Below are 23,195 nucleotides of genomic sequence, written 5' to 3' on the forward strand. Positions count from 1 at the left end.
TACTCAGAGAAAACCCACACAGACACAGGGAGAATGTGCAAACTCCACACAGACAGTGTCCAAACCTAGAATTAAACCTGGGTCCTAGGTGCTGTGAGACAGCAGTGCTAACCACTGAGCCACTGTGCCACCTCAAACTGAATGTAAAATTCAACCATAGTATAATTGTTGTGATCTAGAGGCACCTCTAGATCACAAGGTCTTTAATACAGGTCTATTATAGCCTGCTGTCTGGTTGGCTATTGAACATGCTGTTCTAAGAAATTATCCTGAAAACATTCTATGAACTTTTCTTCTCGGCTCCTTTTGTCAATTTGAATTTTCCAGTCGATTTTTTGATAATTTTACAATACAAATTTAATGCTAGTGGCTCCCCCCATTGAGTCACACTGTCTGTAGCTTGTTCCCACTATTACCTGATGAAGGAGCGTCACTCCAAAAGCTAGTGTGTTTCCAATTAAACCTGTTGGACAATAACCTGGTGTTGTGTGATTTTTAACTTTGTACACCCCAGTCCAACACTGGCATCTCCAAATCATGTCTGTAGCTTGGTATTTATTTTAATTCACATGTCAGATGTGGTGTCACTGGCTGTGTCAGTATTAATTGACAGTCGCTAGTTGTCCTTGAGAAGGTTGTAGTGAGCTGCCATCTTGATCCCCTGCTAGAACATGCGATTTTAGGTAGACCTAGAATGTTGTTAAGGAGGAAATTCTAACTCTTAAACTCTAATCTGAAGATCCTCTAACCACAAACACCTGTTTGTTTGGATAACACTAGCATTCTGGAGCTCCCACATGCTACAGCTGTACTACATCACCATTCTTAATTATTTTTATTTTCCTTTTCAATATATTTGTTGGCCTAGCCAGTGACACACTAGTCCCATGAATGAATTTAACAAACTCAGTTCAAATTCACACTCTGAGCTTTGTTACTCTGAGAGGCCAAGTTTTATGTGTTTTTAAAACTAAAGTGCTATCTGACCGCCAATATAGCAAAATTGGCTACAGCGGTTTCCTTTAATTAGCTAACTCCAACTGCTCTTCCAGGGGAGACCTTGTAAAAGCCTATTTAAGACTGTGAAATTTAGATTTGAAATAGTAGATTTCATTATAATATTAAATACGACCAATAAGTATAAAAAATTTTTACAAAGAAATTAAGACATCCTAACTCTGACTGCCAGTAAAGCTCAACACGTCTGTACTAAGTCTGAGGTGGCACTTGTGAAGAGAGATAGAGTTGAGGGCTGAAGTGTTTCATTTCTAGGAGTCAACATGACAGCTTTAGGAAGGTGGAAACCTGCAAAATACTAGAGATAGCTGCACAGACTTACAACAAGTAGCAATGGAACCAGATGAGCAGTTTTATGTGTCCAGAAGCAATATGTGAGGATGTTGAAGCCAATGAGTTTGTCAAAGAGGAAGGCAAATGCCCAATGACAATTATCGTTAGCGACTAATCAAATATGTTTATGACACAGCGCACCAACATGCCAACTATCAAGCTGAGGATCCTGGGATTACTTGACCTAAACTCAACTGGAGGAATTACTTCACATTTGGTACAGGTAGCTTAAATGCAAGCCTGTCGTACAGTTATACTGTCATGGAGTCGGTGAATCATACAACATGGAAACAGACACTTCAGTCCAAATTATCCATGCCAACCAAATATCCCAATCTAGTCCCATTTGGCCTATATACCTATAAACCTTCCCTATTCATGTACTCACCCAAATGCCTTTTAAATGTTGTAATTGTACAAGTTTCCACCATTTTCTCTGGCAGCTCATTCCATACACGACCACCCTCTATGCGAAAAAGTTGCCCCTTAGGTTCCTTTTATATCTTTCCCATCTCACCCTCAACCTATGCCCTCTAGTTCTGGACTCCCCCACCCCAGGGAAAAGTTAATATCATTCTCCTGGCAATTGCACTACTCTGTAGTCAGTGAAGATCAGTAGAAGGAAGGTGAAATTAGTTAAGCTTTTTAAAATAAGACGTATTGGACACAGTGAATTGAATGGGTTCATTCCATGGAAGTGGTATTTCTGTAAGATATTCCTTTGTAGCTTTCTTTCTGGATATCAAATCAGTAAAATTCTGTGCATTTAACATACTTTGAAGTAAATGATAAGCAGGTATGGATGGGGCAAAAGTTGATTGGATGTACAAATAATGATATTATATAAAGATTTTTGCACAGAGGGAAAATACAACCAGATGAAATGCTAGCACAAAACATGGGTGGATGTTGTTCAACAAATGCTAATTTGACCTTTTTTTTCTTCTCTGTTCCCACAATCAGTGGGCAGTCACAGCAATCAGCAACACGTACTGATTGCAATCAACCAACTTCGCCACATACTTCTTTGACTTTAAACTGGTTTCTGCAAGGAGGTTGGACAAATCGTTTTAAAACTGTTGAAACAATTGCCACCCCCACGCCATTTGCTTTTGTGAGACAATTGGTTGGAATTCAGTGACAGCAAAATTCAGTGATAGCAAGTCTTCCAACATAAGCAAAGGTAAAAAAAAATCACACAACTCCCGGTTCGAGTCCAACAGGTTTATTTGGAAGCACTAGCTTTCAGAGCGCTGCTCCTTCATCAGGTAGCTCCTGAAGGAGCAGTGCTCTGAAAGCTAGTGCTTCCAAATAAACCTGTTGGACTATAGCCTGGTGTTGTGTGATTTTTAACTTTGTCCATCCCTGCGCAACGCCAGCATCTCCTCATCATGGCTAATGTAAGCAAAGGAACTGACCCAAAAATCTCTGAAGGGTAAATGTATCTTGTGGTGTAGTATTCAGTAAGGAACAGGAGACTTCAGGCCATGGTCTACGCCAGGCGAATCTCAGCCAGAATAAATGTGCCAATTTTGCAGTGGCCTATTTGTCCACTTTCTTGATGCAAATGAGTATAAATATCCAGTATGCCCGATTGCAATTAGGTGAGTCCTGTTGAAAGTCTGGATAACAAGTGACACCAGAGTTGTGTTAAGCTATGCTGGCTCCGTAAGCTCCTGTCCATCTCTGTAACAGTTTAACATAATGAACGACAACCATTTAAAAAGTTGCTGGACAGCACTGTTCCTAACAAAGGGGTCAATTATTTCAGAGGCATTAGAAAGGGAGCAACAGGGAGATGGCGACATGGGAGGGGAGCTACTTGACAAAGTCTTGACAACCTCTTAAAATTCTTATCTTCAGCAAGTTCAAAATATTACCTATTATATGTGGTCATACATCCTTTAAAGTTACATGAGCAAAATAAATCTTTCCTTCTTAGGCAGTGCCTCGGGACTGAGGATGATGTGATCCCACTCTGGTTTCATGGTTCTTAAATGGTTGCTAAATCTAGTGCATAATCTGCAGGCGTTGCCACAGATGAAGCATGTGGTATTTTGAGGGTCAGGTAGGTTAATCTGATGGGTTATTTGGAGGTTTGCATACTCCCCCTGACACCTTGACTTTGCATGTTCCCAACAACAATGTCTTTGGTGTCTTCCCAAATGAGCTTTCTCCATTTGGTCAGTCACAAGCCAGGGTTTCCTATGAGTTACTTGAGAAGATACCAAAGTGTTTCTGCTGTTCTTTGGGGAGTTTTCTGTTGTAACTAAACTGTAAGCGGATTAGCTGCTTTGGGAGCCTAATGTCAGGCAATTGAATTACACCCTCCCCCCTACCATAACCTTTGGAAGTAGTTTTGAGTAATCAGTGCCTCGATATTAGACAAATTGGCTTTAGAGCAGATATGCTGTTGAACAGTCATTCTTGTCAGCAAATTTGCAGCGGCTTTGCAAAGGTAGCACTTCTCCAGTGTTCTGGGGTGCTTGCTGTAGGTTGCCTAAGTCTCTGAAGCATAAATAAGTGCAGGTATCACCCTGATCAGTAAACCATGATCCTAGTCTTAGGTTGGGGATTCAGGTCCTAAAAAAACCCTTTTCCCAGTCAATTGGCACATTAATTAACTTTGTCGTCTAGGAAACAGAAGATTCTACAGACATGGAAAATGGTTCATATTTTTCAGGCTGTGACATTGGTATGAATCGCTGGAAGGCGATGTTGTGCCATGGCAGCTGGTTAGAAAGGAAATTCAGTCTTACCGGTGTTAAATGAAAAGGCTGACTTTCTCATTCGCTTCAGAGGAGTGAACAATGACGTGGAGCTCAGTTCCTGAGACAGCTCAAATATAAGTGTCTGCATTCCAGAGCTCAAATCAGATTTTGGAGTGATTCTGGCTTTACATTGAAGGTTTGACGTTGCGAAGGACAACAGAGCAAATGTAAGATAAACAGAAAATACCTGGATGTACAGTTTATCTAAATAGAGAAGTTGGGATGTTTTTAAGTTTCATTATTTCTGCAGGTGGTTAATGATGTGACTGGTGTATCACAGTCACTGACATGATCTTGTAAAGACATTCAGGAAAGTGGGGGCGGGAGATTGGTGGGGTGATTTCTGGACAAATATAGATACCGATAGACCAATTTCCAGGTGTACGCTCTGCTGAAAGCAGTTTTATCTGCCAGTTTAGCAGTAAACCGCTTCTGAGGTCTCAGGCTATTTGATAATAGTACATTGAAGGCTAACAATTTATTTAGGACTCTGAAATTTTGGAAAATCTGGGCATAATTTCTTATCCGTTTTGCCAGGTCTACATAAGTTTATCCAGTGGATCCTGTAATGGGACTGACGAAGAACAGGTCAATTTTTATTTGCTTTTTTTTGAAACTTAGAGAAGGGGGAGCAGCATTGCTGTCCTCTTGGATCCACAGAAATAATCCCAAGTTCCTGGCAGTCTGAATTTTTTAACTCCACTCTCCCTTCACTCCAAACCTCCCACCATCTACTCTGCTGGAGGCCTTAGTGTTGGAATAATTCCCAGAGCTGTATCAGACCTCTGTGTGATACTTGCAGCTCTCAGATGATATGAAGAAAAAGCCTAATTTCTGGAGATTTATTAGATTAGATTCCCTACAGTGTGGAAACAGGCTTCAGCCCAACCAATCCACATCGACCCTCTGAAGAGTAACCCACCCAGGCCCATTTCCCTCTGACTAACGCACCTAACACTATGGGGCAATTTAGCATGGCCAATTCACCGGACCTGCACATGTTTGGACTGCGGGAGGAAACCGGAGCACCCAGAGGAAACCCAGGCAGACATGGGGAGAATGTGCAACCATTGCACACAGACAGTCGCCCGAGGCTGGAATTGAACCTGGGATCCATGAGGCAGCAGTGCTAACCACTGAGCCACCGTGCCACCCCAATCTTCAGGAACACAGTCCAGGCATACTTTCAGTGATCCGGTCTGTAAGTCAAACCTTAATAAGTGAAATGGAGATCAAATTGGCTGTAATGAGATGTTTTAAGATCCATTCTCTCCCTATCTCCATATTCTCACAAACATCTGAGATTAAACCAGTCTAATCACAGTGTGGGTGTGACATTTGATCCTGAGATGACCTTGCAATATCATGTTTGTACAATGTCAAAAAATTGCCTTCATCTCCTTAACATCACGTGACTTTGCACCTTTCCATCTGCTGCTGACTCCTCCATTCATGCCTTTATTACCACTAGACTTGACAATTGTAACACAGTCCTCAATGATCTCCTTCTTCCAACCCGCTGGTAACTGAAGGTCATACGAAACTCAACTGCCATGTCTTAACCTGCAGAAAATCCATTTCCCCAACCATCCCTGTGCTCAATGACCTACACTGGCTCCCAGTCAAGCAATCTTTTGATGTAAAATCCACATTCCCTGTTTTTAAAATCTGGCCCAATGCCCCTCTCCAATTCTGCAATCTCCTCCAACTCAGCAATTCTCTGAAATATCTATGTTGCTCGAATCCTGATCTGTTGTGCATTCCAAATTTAAATTTTCCAACATTGCTGGCAGTGTATTCAAGTGCCAAGGCCTCCAATCACTGGAATTTTCACCTCATACCCAGCAATCTCTCTACCTCACTTTACTCATTTCAGATTCTTCTCAAAACACACCTCTTTGAGGAAGCATTTGGTCTGACCAAATATCTCCTTTTGTGGCTTAGTACAACACTTTGTTTAACAATTCTCCTATGAAGCACCTTGGATATTTCATTACATTAAAGACACTGAACAAATATAATTCATTGCCGTTAAACCACTTTCCTTTGACAAGGTTAATCCCTCAAGGCTATCCCTGCCCTGAATTGCAATCAATTTTAAGCACGTTTTTCCTCTCATGAGACAGTAGAACTAATAATAATTTAGCACCACAGTAAAAATGATTTTTGGGTAACTCCAACAGCTCAAAGGGTTTACACAATGTTACAGCAGCTCACTGCAATCTGGCCAAAATCTCAGGTAATACAAAACTGTCAGGGGCAGTTTAGTCTAAGGAGGCAAGCCAGGAATTACAAACCAAAACTAAACAAAATATATAAGGGAAACAATGGGGGCAGATGAAATCTGAGTGAGAATCACCGCGGGGTGGAAGAAAGTTTTATTTATTCGTTCACAGGGTGTGGTGCTCCCACCAGGTCACATTTATTGTCCATCTCTAATTGCCCTTTTAATTGCACTGGTAGTGAGCTGCTGACTTGAACCACTGCAGTCCATCATGGTTATGTATACACACAGTGCTATGAAGAAGGGAAATCCAGGATTATGATCGAGCCATAGTGAAGGGGTGGCAATATATTTCCAAATCACGACGGTACGTGGGCTTGGAAGGGAACTTACAGGTGGTGGTGTTAACTGCATTTGCTGCCCTTATCCTTCTAAGTGGTACAAGTCGTGGGTTTGGAAGGTGCTGTTGAGTTGTTATGGGTGCCATAATTACTCCACTAAAGATGTCAAAAGCTGACATGACTGACAGAAGCATCAAGGTATTGTTAGGTTTCATACACAAAAATTTCAACCAAGGCTGGAAAAACTCGGTAATTTTAGCCTCAAAAAGAGGTAACTGTGAGTGAACTTAAGGGGGTGCATTAGATAATTAACAACACAGAAAAATTTTGAAAAAATTAAATCCAGACCTTGTTTCAGATTGAACTATAACAGAAAAACAAGGGTCACAAATTCAAACTGGTGTAAGTCAAACTCGCAACTTATATCAAGACATTCTTTACAAAACAGAAGTAGTTACTCGATACAGTAGATTTACGGGTAGGCAAAAACCCTGGAAGAATCTTTATAGAATACTTTAACAACCCAACAAGGCATCTTTGATAGCATTGTCCCAACACGTGACCTCCACCACCTCAAAGGACAAGGACAATAGATGTGTAGGAACATCACCAGCTGCCAATCCCTCTCCAAGCCACACACTACCCAGACGTGGAAATACACTGTCACTTCTTCAGTGTCATCGGGTCAACATCCTGGATCATACAGCAGCATGGATACTCCTCACCGCCAAGGGTTGCAGCGATTCAACAGGCAGCTCACCAGCATCTTCTCCAGGAAGCTAGCTAAGCACGCATCCAGTCAACGAATAAAGAAAAGACACAGGCTTCCTCACTCATGCTTTTCTTGTGAGCAGTATGGATTCGTGAGACCCCATTGGAGGTACACTACAGGTGTGAATGCAACAGGTTGTTTTGGGGTCTCCAGGTTAGGGAAAGGCAATCAGCCTGGCTCCCTGCATGCTTACGGTTATTATTTTGCAGTGTTCACATCAGCAGAGGACTGGGTATGTCTTGCTGGTGTCAGCTGTCGAGATTTGCCCATGAATAATGGCCACTTGTGTGAGATAGTGGCCTTTGGGAGAGTGGGAGGGAGAGGAAAAGAAATGAGGGTAAAAAGCACATTTTTTCATTGTTGAATAAGTTTTGCAGTCAATTTTGTGGCTGAGCCAAGGAATAAAGCGAGTGCAGCTTTAACTTTTCCTATTTTAAAAGCAGATAAGCCAAGTTTGCTCAGTAATTAGGCATATTCTCAGTCAGTTTAGCAAACTAGTCCAGATAAGTTGGTTAAAGAGAGTACTGTTGATAGATAGGGTTGAGTTGAGATAATTGAATTCTATTTAGAACTGAAATAAATTCCAGCTAACACTCAACACCCACTTTCCTGTCAGCCTTGCAAACAAGCTCCAGCACTTAACCAAGTGGCAGCAAATACGTTTGAGATACTGCAGCCCACCTACTCAGTGATGATATTTGTGTCCCTCCCTGCTCAGTTATTAACAGCTGAAAAGATGATAAACGGACCTTGGTGATAAGAACAATGTGGCTCTGATGCTGAATGTACTAATTGTTTCTCTCTGGAGGGGGAGTTTCAGTTTGTAACCTCACCTTCTTCAGCAAAGCTTGGTCTTCTGGGACTGGGCACTGTTCCACTGCTTTCCAGAACTGTTCTAAGGTCACTGCAAACAAGCAAAAGAGATGAAAGAGCTTTATGTCTTGTGGATCTTTTTCTTCACTTTTAGATGAGATTTTAAGTGCTTGACATCTACACTCGGCCATTTTCAGAGCAAAAAATACAAGTATTTTATTTCTCACACAACTATAAGTCATCTCAAAATCCATCCGTTCAATCAAGGTTTAATTCCAAATTTTTCCAACATGGCTCTTTAAGCCTTTTGTCTACTGTGTTTTCTCAGCCTCCTTGCTAGAATGCTTTCTCTGCGTTTGTTGTTGAGACACAAGTGAAACCTCAGTTTAAAATCTCATCTGAAAGACTGCATCTCCAGCAATACAACATTCCTTCAGTGCTACACTGAAGTGGTCACATGTGTGACACCGTGGCTCAGTGGTTAGCACTGCTGCCTCACAGCAACAGGATCCCAGGTTCAATTCCAGCCTTGGGCGACTGTATGGAGTTTGCAGGTTCTCCCTGTGTCTGCATGGGTTTCCTCTCACAATCCAAAGATGTGCAGGTCAGGTGAATTGACCAAGCTAAGCTGCCCATGGTGTTAGGTGCTTTAGTCAAAGGGAGATGGGTGGGTTACTCTTCAGAGGGTTGGTTTGGACTGGTTGGGCCTGTTTCCACATTGTCGGGAATCTAATTTTAAAAAATCCTCTCAGAAGGGCATGAAGGATTCCACAACACTATTCAAAAAGGAACCCTCCTGACTAACTTTTATCTCTTATACAAAATTACTACAATGACCAGTTGCTTTTTTTGTCCATTTCTCTCTAGTGGAACTTGCTGAGCACAAATTGGGTGCTGTGCTTCCCTACACGACAACAATGACTACAATGTCAAAATACTTCATTGGCTGTCAAGCAATTTGGCATGTCCTGAGGTCAGGAAATAAATGCAGCTTCTTTTATTATTGCTTGAACCCTTTAGGGTGTAAACATGTAGGAAATTCCTCCAGTACATATTGTTAAAGGACAAGTCAGATTCAGGCCAAAATGAGATGTTCTGTTTTGAACTTTCCGCTAAAATGATTGGCAAGGGGGACTTTGACTATATTCTTGACAAATGATGTCATCCAGTGCAAAATAATAAAAAAAACAAGCTGCAATCAAAAACAGGTTGGTAAGCTTTTGTAAAGTTATATCCAGTAGATATTAGTAGGGTCTGAAGACTTGCATCAACTCTTTAAAGCATTGCATTGCCCTATTTAGCTCCAACTTATTGATTGCAAGGAGAAGTCTATTATCATTACTCAAGACACTTCAGGTCAACAGAAACTTTGAATATAATATGACATTTTATTTTACATAAGCATTGTGTTTATATTACACTGAAAAGAAAAGCAGAACTACTGCTGCATGCAAATGCTCATTACTTTTTTTGAAGCTTATTTTTTCTACTTGTGTGGGTGGCTGAAAGGAGAGAAAAGGTTATCTGCTACCTACAGAACATTGTGACAGACATAAAACTGTCTGACCCACATCATTTAAATTTTAGTTAGCAACTGTACAGAAGCTGCTCTTATCTTTTAAAAAAGTTGGTTTTGAGTCTCTCTAATTACTGGGTTGGTTTATACCTCCAATTAGAATAATTTCACAGTTGTCTCTGAGTTGTAATAACATTCTTCTCAGGAGTATTGTTAGCTCCTGTGCAATGCATTAATCTGTGGACTGCGCCGCACATTACAAATTCCCACCAATGGTTGTGTGCCCCCTCATGTGCTGCACTTGGTGTAAATACAATTAGGGCCGAATTGCATTCTAAAGAGAAATTACCCTGAGATTGAAAATGTAAATAAAATTCGGCTGAGAATATTCTTTTGCTAATATTTAAGTTAGTTAAAAATGAATTATCATTGTTTCATGGCACATCCTACATGGTATTTGCCATGTCAAACTTCAAATTAAATCTACAACATCAGCTAAAGGTTTTTACTAAAGTAAATTCAGAACAATGAGGAACTGATAAAACTGATAAATGATGATTGCATTTTCAGTTGCATTTTTCTCCGCTTGTTGTACCGCAGGAAGCTCTTGAAGCCACCCAATGCAATATGAGCGCGCGAATATTAAACAAACTCATCTGACACTTCTCATCCCGCTATTTGAATAGAGGTGCCAATCTGCTCATTTTACATGTCTAACTTGGCTGAACTGTGCATTAGAAATAGCAGAGAGGCTAAGATGGTGTTTCACTTAAAAAGCTGTCTTCAACCTAAAGATCCACACTTGCGTAATTAAATAACTGTGAACTTCTTCGTCAAGATGCACTCCAGAAGCTGGAAAATATTGTCTATTTCTTTTCGCTTTTTGGAATGTGTGCATTGCTGGGTAGGTTTTGAACTGCTGCAGTCCCATCTGGCATGGATACTTTGACAGTGCTGTTGGGGAGTTCAAAGATTTTGACCCAGCTTCAACATAAATTTAACTCAGGGTGGCATGCAGCTTGGAGGGAATTGCAAGTGGCAGTGACGCAAGCTCTCACATGTTTGGACAGTCCTGTCAAAAGAGCCATGCTGGATTGCTGTTGTGACCCCTTTTATAGTAGATGATGAATGGTGAGAGCCTCGGAAGTACCAAGGATCACAGGGACCTAGGTGTACTCGTCCACCCTTAAGGTATCTCAACAAGTGGATTAATACCTTTTGTCATTTACATAAATGATTTGGATGCGAGTATAAGAGGTACAGTTAGTAAATTTGCAATGACACCAAAATTGGTGGTGTAGTGGACAGCGAAGAAGGTTATTTCAGATTACAACAGGATCTGGACCAGATGGGCCAATGGGCTGAGAAGTGGCAGATGGAGTTTAATTCAGATAAATGTGAGGTACTGCATTTTGGGAAAGCAAATCTTAGCAGGACTTATACACTTAATGGTAAGGTCCTAGGGAGTGTTGCTGAACAAAGAGACCTTGGAGTGCAGGTTCATAGCTCCTTGAAAGTGGAGTCGCAGGTAGATAGGATAGTGAAGGAGGCGTTTGGTATGCTTTCCTTTATTGGTCAGAGTATTGAGTACAGGAATTGGGAGGTCATGCTGTGGCTGTACAGGACATTGGTTAGGCCACTGTTGGAATATTGCATGCAGTTCTGGTCTCCTTCCTATCAGAAAGATGTTGTGAAACTTGAAAGTGTTCAGAAAAGATTTACAAGGGTTGGAGGATTTGAACTGTAGGGAGAGGCTGAACAGGCTGGGGCTGTTTTCCCTGGAGCGTTGGAGGCTGAGGAGTGACCTTATAGAGGTTTACAAAATTATGAGCGGCATGGATAGGATAAATAGGCAAAGTCTTTTCCCTGGGGTCGGGGAGTCCAGAACTAGAGGGCATAGGTTTAGGGTGAGAGGAGAAAGATATAAAAGAGACCTACGGGGCAACGTTTTCATGCAGAGGGTGATATGTTTATGGAATGAGCTGCCAGAGGAAGTGGTGTAGGCTGGTACAATTGCAACATTTAAGAGGGACTTGGATGGGTATATGATTAGGAAGGGTTTGGAGAGCTATGGGCTGGGTGCTGGCAGGTGGGACTAGATTAGGTTGGGATATCTGGTTGACATGGACGGTTGGACCGAAGGGTCTGTTTCCATGCTGTACATCTCTATGACTCTAAGCAGTTGAGTAGGCATGTGAGACACTTGCCTTTATTAGCCAAGCCATGGAGTTTAAGAATAGGGAGGTTATGTTAAAATCGTATAAAAATGTTGGTTAGGCCATAACTAGACCATTGTGTGCAGTTCTGAAATCCATATGATAGGAGGGATGTGATTGTATTGGAGAGGGTTCATGGGAGAATACCCAGGATGTTGCCTTGGTTGGAGAGTGTTAGTTATGAATTATGAGGGGCATAGACAGGGTAGACTGGAAGAAAGATTCCTCTTGGTAGAGGGATCAATGGCCAGGGGCCACAGAATTAAGGTAAGAGGCAGGAGACTTAGAAGGAATATGAAGAAAATATTTTTCACCCAGAGGATGTTGTGAATCTGGAACTCACTGCCTGTGAGGGTAGTAGAGGCAGAAACCGTAATTGAAGAAGTATTTAGATGTATACTTTCTTGCCAAGGCATACAAGGCCAAGTGCTAGAAAATGTGATTAGAATAGTTTGGTGGTTGTTTCTGATTCGGTAAAAACAAGGACTGCAGATGCTGGAAACCAGAGTCTAGATTAGAGTGATGCTAGAAAAGCACAGCAGGTCAGGCAGTATCTGAGGGTTTTTGGTTAGTGCAGACTTGATCTGCTGATCGGCCTTGCTCTGTACAAGAGCTCTCTATGGCATAGTGTATTGGTGGTGGAAAGAATGAAAGTTTAAGATACAGAACAGAAAAGTGATCAAACTACTGGAAGGTATTGATTCTCGTGAGTGTTGTTGGTGCCACACTCATTCAGGCATGTGGAGAATATTCTATCACAATTGTGCCTTGAAGATGGTAGACAGGCTTTAGGGAGTCAGGAGACGAGTTACTTGTCTCAGAATTCTCTGACCTTCTCTTGTAGCCACAGTGTGGTTGGTCCAGTTCAGTTTCTGGGAAGGCTAACCCTTCCCAAAGATGTTGATATTTTAAGATTCAGTCTTGGTAATACCATTGAACATCAAGGTAAGATGTTTCAATTTGCTCTTGCTGGAAATGCTTACTGCCTGGCCTAAGTGTGGTAGATAGGTTGCCACTTGTCAGTGAAACCTGAATGGTGTTCAGTTCTTGCTGCACATGGACACAAAATGCCTCAGTGGCTTAGGAGTGACAGATTGACTTGAACACTGCAATCATCAGTGAATGTCCTTACTTCTGAACTCATGATGGAAGGAAGGTCATTGATGAAGCATTGACAAAGATTGGTTGGGCCAAGGACACCATCCTGAGGAATTCCCACTTAACCTGAGGGTTATTGTTGAAATGCACAAAGATACTGCACTTATCCAATACTTACAAACTAAACATGCCACAAAAGGTTAGGAATCATCCATTCCAATCCAATATGGTATGGCAAGAAATTGCTAGTACTCTATTGCATGATTTGGGATCAAAGGGATTAATTGAGATGCAAAGGTCTGGAAATCATAGCATCCCCAAAATATCATTTTTATTCCACTTTTCTCTGGTCCTAGAATCAATGTAACTGAAGTGCAAATTTACTGGATCAAAATTTGCTAAAAGCTCCACAAAACTATCCACTGACTGACTTGTGCCATGCTGACTAACTAGTGTTAAAACTCTAGCCTTGACTTAATAGAAAATGATAAAGTAGATGTTTAGAGTAATGGCCCATCCGTCCTACTCTTCCTAAGTCCTCTGAACCAAAAAGTTGTGGGTCCTAGTCCGGCGAGTCATAGACATGTACAGCATGGAAACAGACCCTTCGGTCCAACTCGTCCATGCCAACCAGATATCCAAGATTAATCTAGTCCCATTTGCCAGCACTTGGCCCATATCACTCTAATCCTTCTTGCTACTCATATGCCCATCCACTTTCCTTTTAAAGTCTTATTTACAAATGCTAGGCCTTAACTTCTGTGTCGTGCTGAAGGTATGCTGTACTGTCAAAGACATCATCAAGTGACTGTAAAATACTCTACTACATTATTTGAAGAACAGCATTCTGGCTATATTTTGTCAATCAACATCACAAAAACAGGGGAATCTGACCATTTCACTTGGTATTGTGTAAAAACTGAGAGTTGAAAATGGTACTGCTGGAAAAACACAGCAGGTCAAGCAGCATCCGAGGAACAGGAGAGTCGATGTTTCAGGCATAAGCCCTTCATCAGGATTGTGGAGTGGAAGGGGGATGAGAAATACATAGTGGGTGGGGGTGGGGCTGAGGGGAAGGTGATAGGTGGATGCAAGTGGTGGGGGGGGGGGGTAATTGTGATAGGTTGATGTGGAGGTTGGAGTAGACAGGTGGGAAGGAAGATGAAGAGGTAGGACAGGACAAGAGGGAAGTGCCGAGTTGGAGGGTTGGATCTGGGATGAGGTGGGGGAACGAGGATTTGGAAACTAGTGAAGTCGATGTTGATGCTGTGTGGTTGAAGGCAGACGATGAGGCATTCTTCCTCCAGTTGTCAGGTGGCTTGGAATTGGCGGTGGGGGAGGCCCAGGGCTTGAATGTCCTTGGAGAAGTGGGAGGGGGACTTGCAGTGGCTGGCCACAGGACATGTTGATTTTTTGTGCATGTGTCCCCGAGACGTTCCTTGAAATGCTCAGTGTGTTGGCATCCTATCTCTCCGATGTAGAGGAGACCACATCGAGAGCAATAGACACAGTAGATGCGTTGGTTGGATGTGCAGGAAAATCTCTGCTGGACGTGGATGGATCCTTTGGGGCCTTTGACGAAAGTGAGGGGGGAGGTGGGTGCAGTTTTTACATGCGGCAGCAAGGGAATGTGTTGGGTGTGGAGGGTGGGCTTAACGAGGGAGTTGCGGAGGGAATGGTCTCTGCAGAATGTAGATAGGGGTGGGGAGGGAAATATACCTCTGGTGGTGGGATCTGACTGAAGGTGGCAGAAATGGTGGAGGTTAATGCCCTGCATCTGGAGATTAGTGGAGTGGAAGACCATTAATGGGAGGACCGGGGGGTTCTATCCTTGTTGCAGTTGGAGGGGTGGGGTTCAAGGACAGAGATGCGGGAAGTGAAAGAGATGCACTGGAGGATAATGTTGACCACTTGGGAGGGAAATTGTGATCCCTGAAATAGGAGGACATCTGGGATTTTCTGGAGTGGATTTTCTCTATGTGGGAGTAGATATGCCAGAGGCAGAGGAATTGGGAATAAGGGAGAGGGTGTGGGAGGAGGTGCAGTCAAGGTAGCTGTGGGAGTTTGATGGGTATGAAGTACATGTCCGTATTGAGTCGATCGCTGGAAATGGAGATGGAGAGGGTCCAGGAAGGGGAGGGAAATGTCTGAGATGGTGAACTTAAGGTCAGGGTGGAAGTTGTTAGTGAAGTTGATGAACTGTTCAACCTCCTCGTGGGAGCACAAGGCAGCGCCAATACAGTCGTCGATGTAACGGAGGAAAAGGTGGGGGATGTTACCAGTGTAAGTACAGAAGATAGACTGTACCACATACCCTTCATGGGCAGGCATAGCTAGGGCCCATGTAAGTGCCCATGGCTACCCCTCTGGTCTTATGGAAGTGGGAATCAATGAAGAATTTGAGGGTGAGGACCAGTTCCGCCAATCAAATGAGTGCGTCAGTGGAGGGGGACAGGTGAGGTCAGCAGGACAGGAAGAAAAGGAGGGCTTGTAGGCCTTCACTGTAGGGGATGGACGTGTATAGGGACTGGATGTCCATGGTGAAGATGAGGTGTTAGGGGCCTAGGAAACAAAAGCCATGGAGGAGTTGGAGGGTGTGGGTGGTGTCCCTGACATATGTGGAGAGTTCCTGGACCAAGGGGGACAGGACGGGACTGGATGGGTTCAGTGGGGCAGTAGCAGGTAGAGACAATAAGTCGACTGGGGCAGTCAGGTTTGTGGATTTTGGGTAAGAGGTCGAACTAGGTGGTGTGGGGTTGGAGGCTGTGGATGTGAGGTCCCCTGAGGTGATGAGATTGTGGATATTTTGGGAGATGATGGTTTGGTGATGTGAGGCGGGGTTGTCGTCGATGGGCGGTAGGAGGAGGTGCCAGTGAGTTGGCATTTGGCTTCAGTGAGGTAGAGGTTGGTGCGGCATACTACTACTGCGCCGCTTTCATCCACCGGTTTGATGGTGATGTTGGGATTGGAGTGGAGGGAGTGGAGGGCTGCGCATTGTGAGGGTGAGAGGGTGGAGTCAGTGAGACGGGTAGACAGGTTGAGGCAATCAATGTCATGCTATGCAAAAGCTGCCTTTCCCACAATGCATCATTCACTGTAAGAGCTCTTGAACATCTTGAAGTGATCAAAGACAATATATAAATTCTTTCTTTAGTCACCAAATTCCTGACTGATTCTATAACTATTTGCATTGTCTTTGTTAATAGAAATTCATCCAGTCATCTTATGAACCTCATTCCATTACAGTTTTGTAATTTCCTCTACAGTGTTATTACCTCATTATTAAAAAGGAACCATCCTTACATTTTATAACCAACAATATAAGTCCATTTGGAACATTTTGTTTGAAACCCTTACGTTTAGCTGAATTTCACTATAGTCACCTGCCAAACCCCTGTACATGGAACAGCTAATGTGAAAAGCGGTAGCAATAAACAGAGTTGGAATGAGCTTTACAGCGTGGAGCTGCTGTTCAACAAATCCTGTCTAAGAGTGGGAGAGGCTGTGTGCATATATGTGCAGGTGTATGCATTTGTTGCTGAAGTATTGGGGATCAGAACAGGATCAAACTTCAACATGATGTTCCTGTAATTAAACAGAATGTTAGTCAAGATCAATTTATAAATAGTGGTGGTTGAGTCATGAGAGGTGGCTACATCCCCTGGAACTATATGTCAACAGGTCAGCAACTACAAAGGAGTGGTAGCAGTAGCGGAAACTGGCAAGATAACAAAAGAAGAAAAGAACAAGGTCGCTAGCTAAGGAGTAACTTTGTTGCTTGTGGAAACTAAATTCAGGAACGTCTGAGGTAGTCTGGTCATACTGACCTCTGCACAGACAAAATGTTTTAAGTTAATATATTAGAACATAACATGGACATTAGTAAGACGCTCTGTTCGCCAAGGATTCAAATTAGAGATTAAGTTATCAGGACAATAGCAGAAGCATTACCGTACTTTGTAATGTAGTCATTGTAAAGTTTACTTATACAAGCTTTTTCCCCTTGACTCTCTGATTTTGAGCTTTGTGGTATTTTCTTGAGATATGGTTCCTAGAATGCAGGGTTGCCTTCAAGTACCTTACCAAGGTGGCTATTTTTCATGGATAAGGATCAATAGCATTAATGCTGGCAGGTTATTCCATGATAGCAAGACTGTACTTGAGGTGAGTCTCATCTTCACTTGACATACATATGCAGTTTCATCATGTGCATATTGCATATTGGGAACCCCGACAGATTTCTCTTTTCTTAATCTGGTACACAAAATAAAATGTCCATGGAGCCATTCTGGCTGAGATTAACTAATTTAACACAAGCCAGGAATTAAACCCACACTTCCCCTTTCATCATTTCAGTTGCCTAAAAATCATTCAGATTCCTTTTGTTAAAACCACATAATCTAATATAGAGAGAAACACAGAGTTGGATGAGATTTTACAATAATCATTACAAAAGTCAAAAAAAAAGGAAAATACTCAACACTAAATGCTTTCATTTACGCTTAGGGTTTGAAGTTACTTTGTGTGACAAGAGCCTGGAAACACTTAACACATTTGTGTGAAATTCCTTTCTTTGTGGGGTTAATGAAGGCTTTCAACCACTGTTAGAATTAAAAGTAACTTCATAAAAATGGCTTGCTAATGAGTTGAAGTAGCACAGCATAATCCAAGTTTTGGAATTTAAACAAAGATATTTGCATACTGACTGAAGAGATATTGTTTCAAATTAAGAAACGAATGATGCAGTTAAACTGTTTACTTGCAGTCCCCGGTTTACGAATGGATTCTGTCCTTGAGTACATTAGTAAATCAATTTGTATACAAGTCATAACTCAATACAGTACAATATAAAATATATGCTTGTAAATATGAGCAAATGTTTGCATTTTGGATCTTCAAATTAACATGCATGTGATCTTGCTCACAATTACAAGTGTTTCTAAATCAGATTTTCGTAAATTGGAGATTGCATGTAGGGATAAAATAAACTGACCACATTTGCTAAAATAGATCCAGAAATAAACAATCTTCTTTCCTTGACTGTCTTCCACCCAAATTAGGGGTATAAATGTTAGCTTGTGGGACATTAATAGGGCGCCTTTCAAGTAGCCTAGTCAGATATAAGGATCCAAAATATATTTCATAGAATCAAAGAATCCCTACAGTGTGGAAACAGGCCATTTGGCCCAACAAGTCCACACTGACCCTCCGAAGAGCATCCCACCCAGACCCATTCCCCTACCTTATTACTCTACATTTCCCCTGACTAATGCACCTAACCTACATATCCCTGAACACTATTGGCAATTTAGCATGGCCAATTCACCTAACCTGTGTATCTTTGGACTGTGGGAGGAAACTGGAGCACCCGGAGGAAACCCACACAGACACAGGGAGAGTATGCAAACTCAACACAGTCACCCAAGGCTGGAATTGAACCCAGGTCTCTGGTGCTGTGGATTATGCCTAAACTATAGCAGCATTCAACAGTGTAATCGAAGCTAATGCTAGTAAGTGCCAATTTTGAGGTTGCTTGGGAAGAAGAGGTTTTGAACCTGTGGTTTGCAAAATTTTCCACTCAGCTGGAACTCTTGGATACTTCTCTCAACCTCCCCCTGAGCCATTATTGACCCCAACAATGAACATTAAGCTATTCTTTCCAGGTCTGTCACTAACCCCATCCACTTTGGCTATCTTCCATCAACAGCCGTCATAATTTCCCAACCCCGTACAGCCCATTTCCACCTTCCTCCCAAAACTCGCAAACAGAACTGCCCCAATGTGCCTGCCCCACTGAGTTTATTTCTTGATAACTTGATCGCATCTTTTCTCCCCTCGACAGTCTCTTCCTATCTACTATATTCATGATTGCCCTATGGCATTTCAATAATTTCTTCTTTTCTGGCCCTAATAGCCCTTTCTTCACTAGGGATGCCCATCATCTGCCATGGGGATTCTCCTCCTCTTTGAACAAAAGGCCCGAACAGTCCTCATCCACCACCACCCACCTTTAATGGTTGAATTTGTTCTCTCACTAAACAATTTCTCCTTAAACTTGTCTCATTTCATGCAAAACAAATGTGGCCATAGGTACTTATATGGGCCATAGCTATGACTGTTTTTTGTGGGGCTTATGGAATATTCTGTATTCCAGTCCAACTTGGATTCCCTTTCAACACTCTTTCTCTGGGAAATCAGTGACTGTATAGTTCTGCTTCCTGTCCTCATCTGGAACAGGCAGAATTCATCAATTTTGCTTCCAGTTTCCATCCTTCTCTCATCTTTACTTAATTTACTCCTGACTATTCCATTACCTTCTTTGACATCTCTGTATCTATTTCCCAGTTTCGGCTGTTCTCCTGATATTCATTACAAATCTCCCAACTTCCACAGCTATCCCACATGCCCTTTATCACACTGTGCTTCCCATTGAGAGTCCATTCCATTCTCCATCTCCATCATATCTGTTCCAATGACGCTACCTTCCACAAAGATGCTTCTGACAAGATTTCCTTTTTCTCAAATGAGACTACCACTCTTCTGTGGTGATCAGGGCCCTTCATGGTGTCTAACCAATTTCCTGCACTTCTGCTCTCACCTCTTCCTTTTCCTCTTAGAACTGTAATAGGATTCACCTTACTTTCACTTCCCATCCCAACAGTGTCTGCATTCAAAGGATTATCCTCTCCACTTCTGCCAGATCCAGCATGATAACACCACCAAACACATCTTCCACTTCCTTCCTTTGTTAGTATTCCATAGGTACTGACACTCTGGTCCACTTCTTGATTGCCCCCAACACCTCATTCCTCTGCTACAGACCTTCCCATTCAATCATAGGAAGTTGTAACACTTACCTCCTCCATTCTGGCTATCCAAGGCCCCAAACACACCTTACAGGTGAAGCAGTGATTTACTTATACTTCTTTCAATCTACTCTACTGTAATCACTTGTCACAACCTAGTCTCCTCTATACAGCGGAGGTGCAATGCAGACTGGATGAAATCTCCACTTATTTGGTTGGTTGTCATTTCTAAACTCTAATGAATACAATCCCAGGATCCTCAGCCATTCATTGTATGTTAGGCCTCCCATTCCAGGGATCATCTGTGTGAATCTCTGCTGGACACACTCTAGTAGAAAGTGAGGACTGCAGATGCTGGAGATGAGAGCTGAAAATGTGTTTTAACAACTACTCTGGACCTGGCTCTTTGTTCTCAAACAATTCGGTAAAAACTGTATTCCTGATGAAGGGCTTTTGCCCGAAACATCGATTTATCTGTTCCTCGGATGCTGCCTGAGCTGCTGTGCTTTTCCAGCACCACTAATCCAGAATCTCAAACAATTACCACTCCCTTTGCCTTTTGTTTAACTTACCCTGTTGCCCTACATTTACCTACTCTATAAATGTTCATAACTTTGCTTCCTCTCTCTCCAGTTACAAAGAAGCATCACATCCGACTCAAAACATTAAATCTGCTTCTCTTTCCACAGACACTATCAGACTTGCTAAGTTTCTCCTGTTCTTTTCCTTTTTATTTCTTATTTCCAGCAGACACTGTATTTTGCTTTTGTAAAGTAAACAAATTACAGAAAAGGGTTACTCTCCACACCCACCTCATGCAGGTTGCCACATTTTGAAAGATGGAAAGAAATACGCAGGCCAAAAATCACCAAATAGTAAATTTTCAAACTCATTAACTAACTGATAGATTATTCCAATTTTTCTTTATACTCAGTTCAAGTCTTTTGATCAGATTTTCTTGAGTACAGCATTCTTTAGAGTCATAGAGTCATAGAGATGTACAGCACAGAAACAGACCCTTCGGTCCAACCTGTCCATGCCGACCAGATATCCCAACCCAATCTAGTCCCACCTGCCAGCACCCGGCCCATATCCCTCCAAACCCTTCCTATTCAGATACCCATCCAAATGCCTCTTAAATGTTGCAATTGTACCAGCCTCCACCACGTCCTCTGGCAGCTCATTTCATACATGTACCACACTCTGCGTGAAAATGTTTCCCCTTAGGTTCCTTTTATATCTTTCCCCCCTCACCCTAAAACTATGTCCTCTAGTTCTGGACTCCCCCACCCCACGGAAAAGACTGCCTATTTATCCTATCCATGCCCCTCATAATTTTGTAAACCTCTATAAGGTCTCCCCTCAGCCTCCGACGCTCCAGGGAAAACAGCCCCAGCCTGTTCAGCCTCTCCCTATAGCTCAAATCCTCCAACCCTGGCAACATCCTTGTAAATTTTTCCTGAACCCTTTCAAGTTTAAATTCACTGTTTGTTAATTTTCCCAGATGCACTCCGATGTCCAGCGACACATGAATTCAAAAGCAGCAAAGGCAGTAACTGTGCAGGTCCTCTCTCTCTCTCTTTCTCTCTCTCTCTCTCCTGCACTGTCCTCACCATGTGCTTCCTTTGTCTGTTCTTCTCCCTTTTAAAACTGCTGTTGTTTTGACTTTTGTTTTCCAAAGTTCCAAAACAGTGCAACAGCATATAAAACAGTAATTGCTGCTCCTGGAATTCGAGGAAGTCACCTCCAGCACCTAAAATACCTCAAAAAAAGGAGCAGCTCTTACAGCCAGAAATGTTGCCTGTCCTCCATCTTGGATTACCCAGAATCCTTTTTTGTTAGAGATACATGAAGTAGTTCTGAATCTGGACCTCAGCAAGCTGGTGATGTCTTCAGGAGTGGAGAGGAGAGTACTGGAGATGAAAGAAAATAATGATCAGAGCTGGTCTCACACAACTCTGGCCAGCTGGTGATGGAGATGCACTGATATGTGTCAGAAGGTTGCTTCTGTGTTAGAACTGCCGCAGTGTTCTTGGTACTGTAAATATGTCAAATATTAAAATATCAAATGAATAGATATTGTTACTGACCTCGATGAATGTGAGCCAGTGCAAGGTAAGTGACATGGTGGAGGCATGAGTTCCAGGCAGTGAAGGGCTCTTCCTTTCTTTTCGTTACCTAAGAAAAGGAACAGATTTCGAAGCAAGCTGTTAGATGATCTACCACCTTCAGTGAGATTGGCTGTGACATTCTAACTGGAAGAAAGTCTGAGGACTGCAGATGCTGGAGATCAGAGTCGAGAGTGTGGCGCTGGAAAAGCACAGGTCAGGTAGCATCCGAGGAACAGGAGAATCGGCGTTTCAGGCATAAACCCTTCATCAGGAATGACTGGCTTATGCCCGAAATGTCGATTCACTTGCTCCTCAGATGCTGCATGACCTGCTGTGCTTTTCCAGCACCACACTGACATTCTACCTCCCTGGTAGGGGTGCTGGGGGTTAGAAGTCAGAGATTATGGGAGTGGCAGCCTCAGAAACCACAGGGATGGGGAGTTGGGAGATTATGAGTGGTGGGAGTTGGACATAGCTGGGGAGGGGGGAGTGTGCAGAGCTCACTGGAATAGTTGGAAATCACAGGGAATCAGAAATCACAAGGTTGGGGAATCATGGACGATGAAGGGAATGGAGGGAATCAATGATTGTAGGATAGTGCAAGGCAGAGATCATGGGGGCAGTCAGGAGATCACACAGGGGAGTCGTAGATCATACAAGATTGTTGGAGATTGTGAAAGCCAGTTATAGAGTTTGCAGGAGAGAGTAGAGAGACACAGGTGATGTCAGAGATCACAGGGCGATGTCAGACAATTACGGGGGTTGGTGCAGATCATGGGGACAGCTGGAGATTATGAGAGGTGAGTCAGAGATAGTACTTGGTGAAGGGAACACTCCTGCTTCCTGCTGCAAATACCACTTAACTCACGGATTCAGGCCTTCCCTTCTCCTTTTACTTGCCAGGTTTCTGAGCACTGGGAAATCAGTTTCCACGAATTGAAAATAAAAAATCCCTTTAGAGACATACAATGTCCTGAAAAGCTTTTACTAACCAACCTGCCTCCTGGAGTGAACTGGTCACCCGCCCCCAACCCACCTCCATTAGAACCGGAACTGGGTGGGTTGGACTTGGGTTTAAAATTTTTTTTTCTTTCCCACTCACCCTTCCCCCCTCCCACCTACTCATCCTGTGTGGTTAAAACTGCCCCCATTATCTTCTAGAAAAATCAATCACATA

The 23,195-nt window shown here is 42.6% G+C and overlaps 1 protein-coding gene and 1 long non-coding RNA gene across 2 annotated transcripts in view; one reads left to right on the forward strand and one right to left on the reverse strand.

Moving 5' to 3' along the window:
- LOC140457857 (uncharacterized) overlaps window positions 1–23,195 on the forward strand; it is a 560,696-nt gene that overhangs the window by 536,851 nt on the left and 650 nt on the right. The gene's annotated exons all lie outside the window — the stretch shown is intronic.
- acoxl (acyl-CoA oxidase-like) overlaps window positions 1–23,195 on the reverse strand; it is a 392,592-nt gene that overhangs the window by 51,879 nt on the left and 317,518 nt on the right. The window contains exons 16-17 of the mRNA XM_072551478.1: window positions 21,998–22,085; window positions 8,292–8,362 (exon numbers count right to left, since the gene is read on the reverse strand). Coding sequence (XP_072407579.1) covers window positions 8,292–8,362; window positions 21,998–22,085 — 159 coding nt within the window. The remainder of the gene's footprint in view (window positions 1–8,291; window positions 8,363–21,997; window positions 22,086–23,195) is intronic.

Source organism: Chiloscyllium punctatum, chromosome 3, assembly GCF_047496795.1.
Source record: "Chiloscyllium punctatum isolate Juve2018m chromosome 3, sChiPun1.3, whole genome shotgun sequence".
Classification (NCBI taxonomy): domain Eukaryota; kingdom Metazoa; phylum Chordata; class Chondrichthyes; order Orectolobiformes; family Hemiscylliidae; genus Chiloscyllium; species Chiloscyllium punctatum.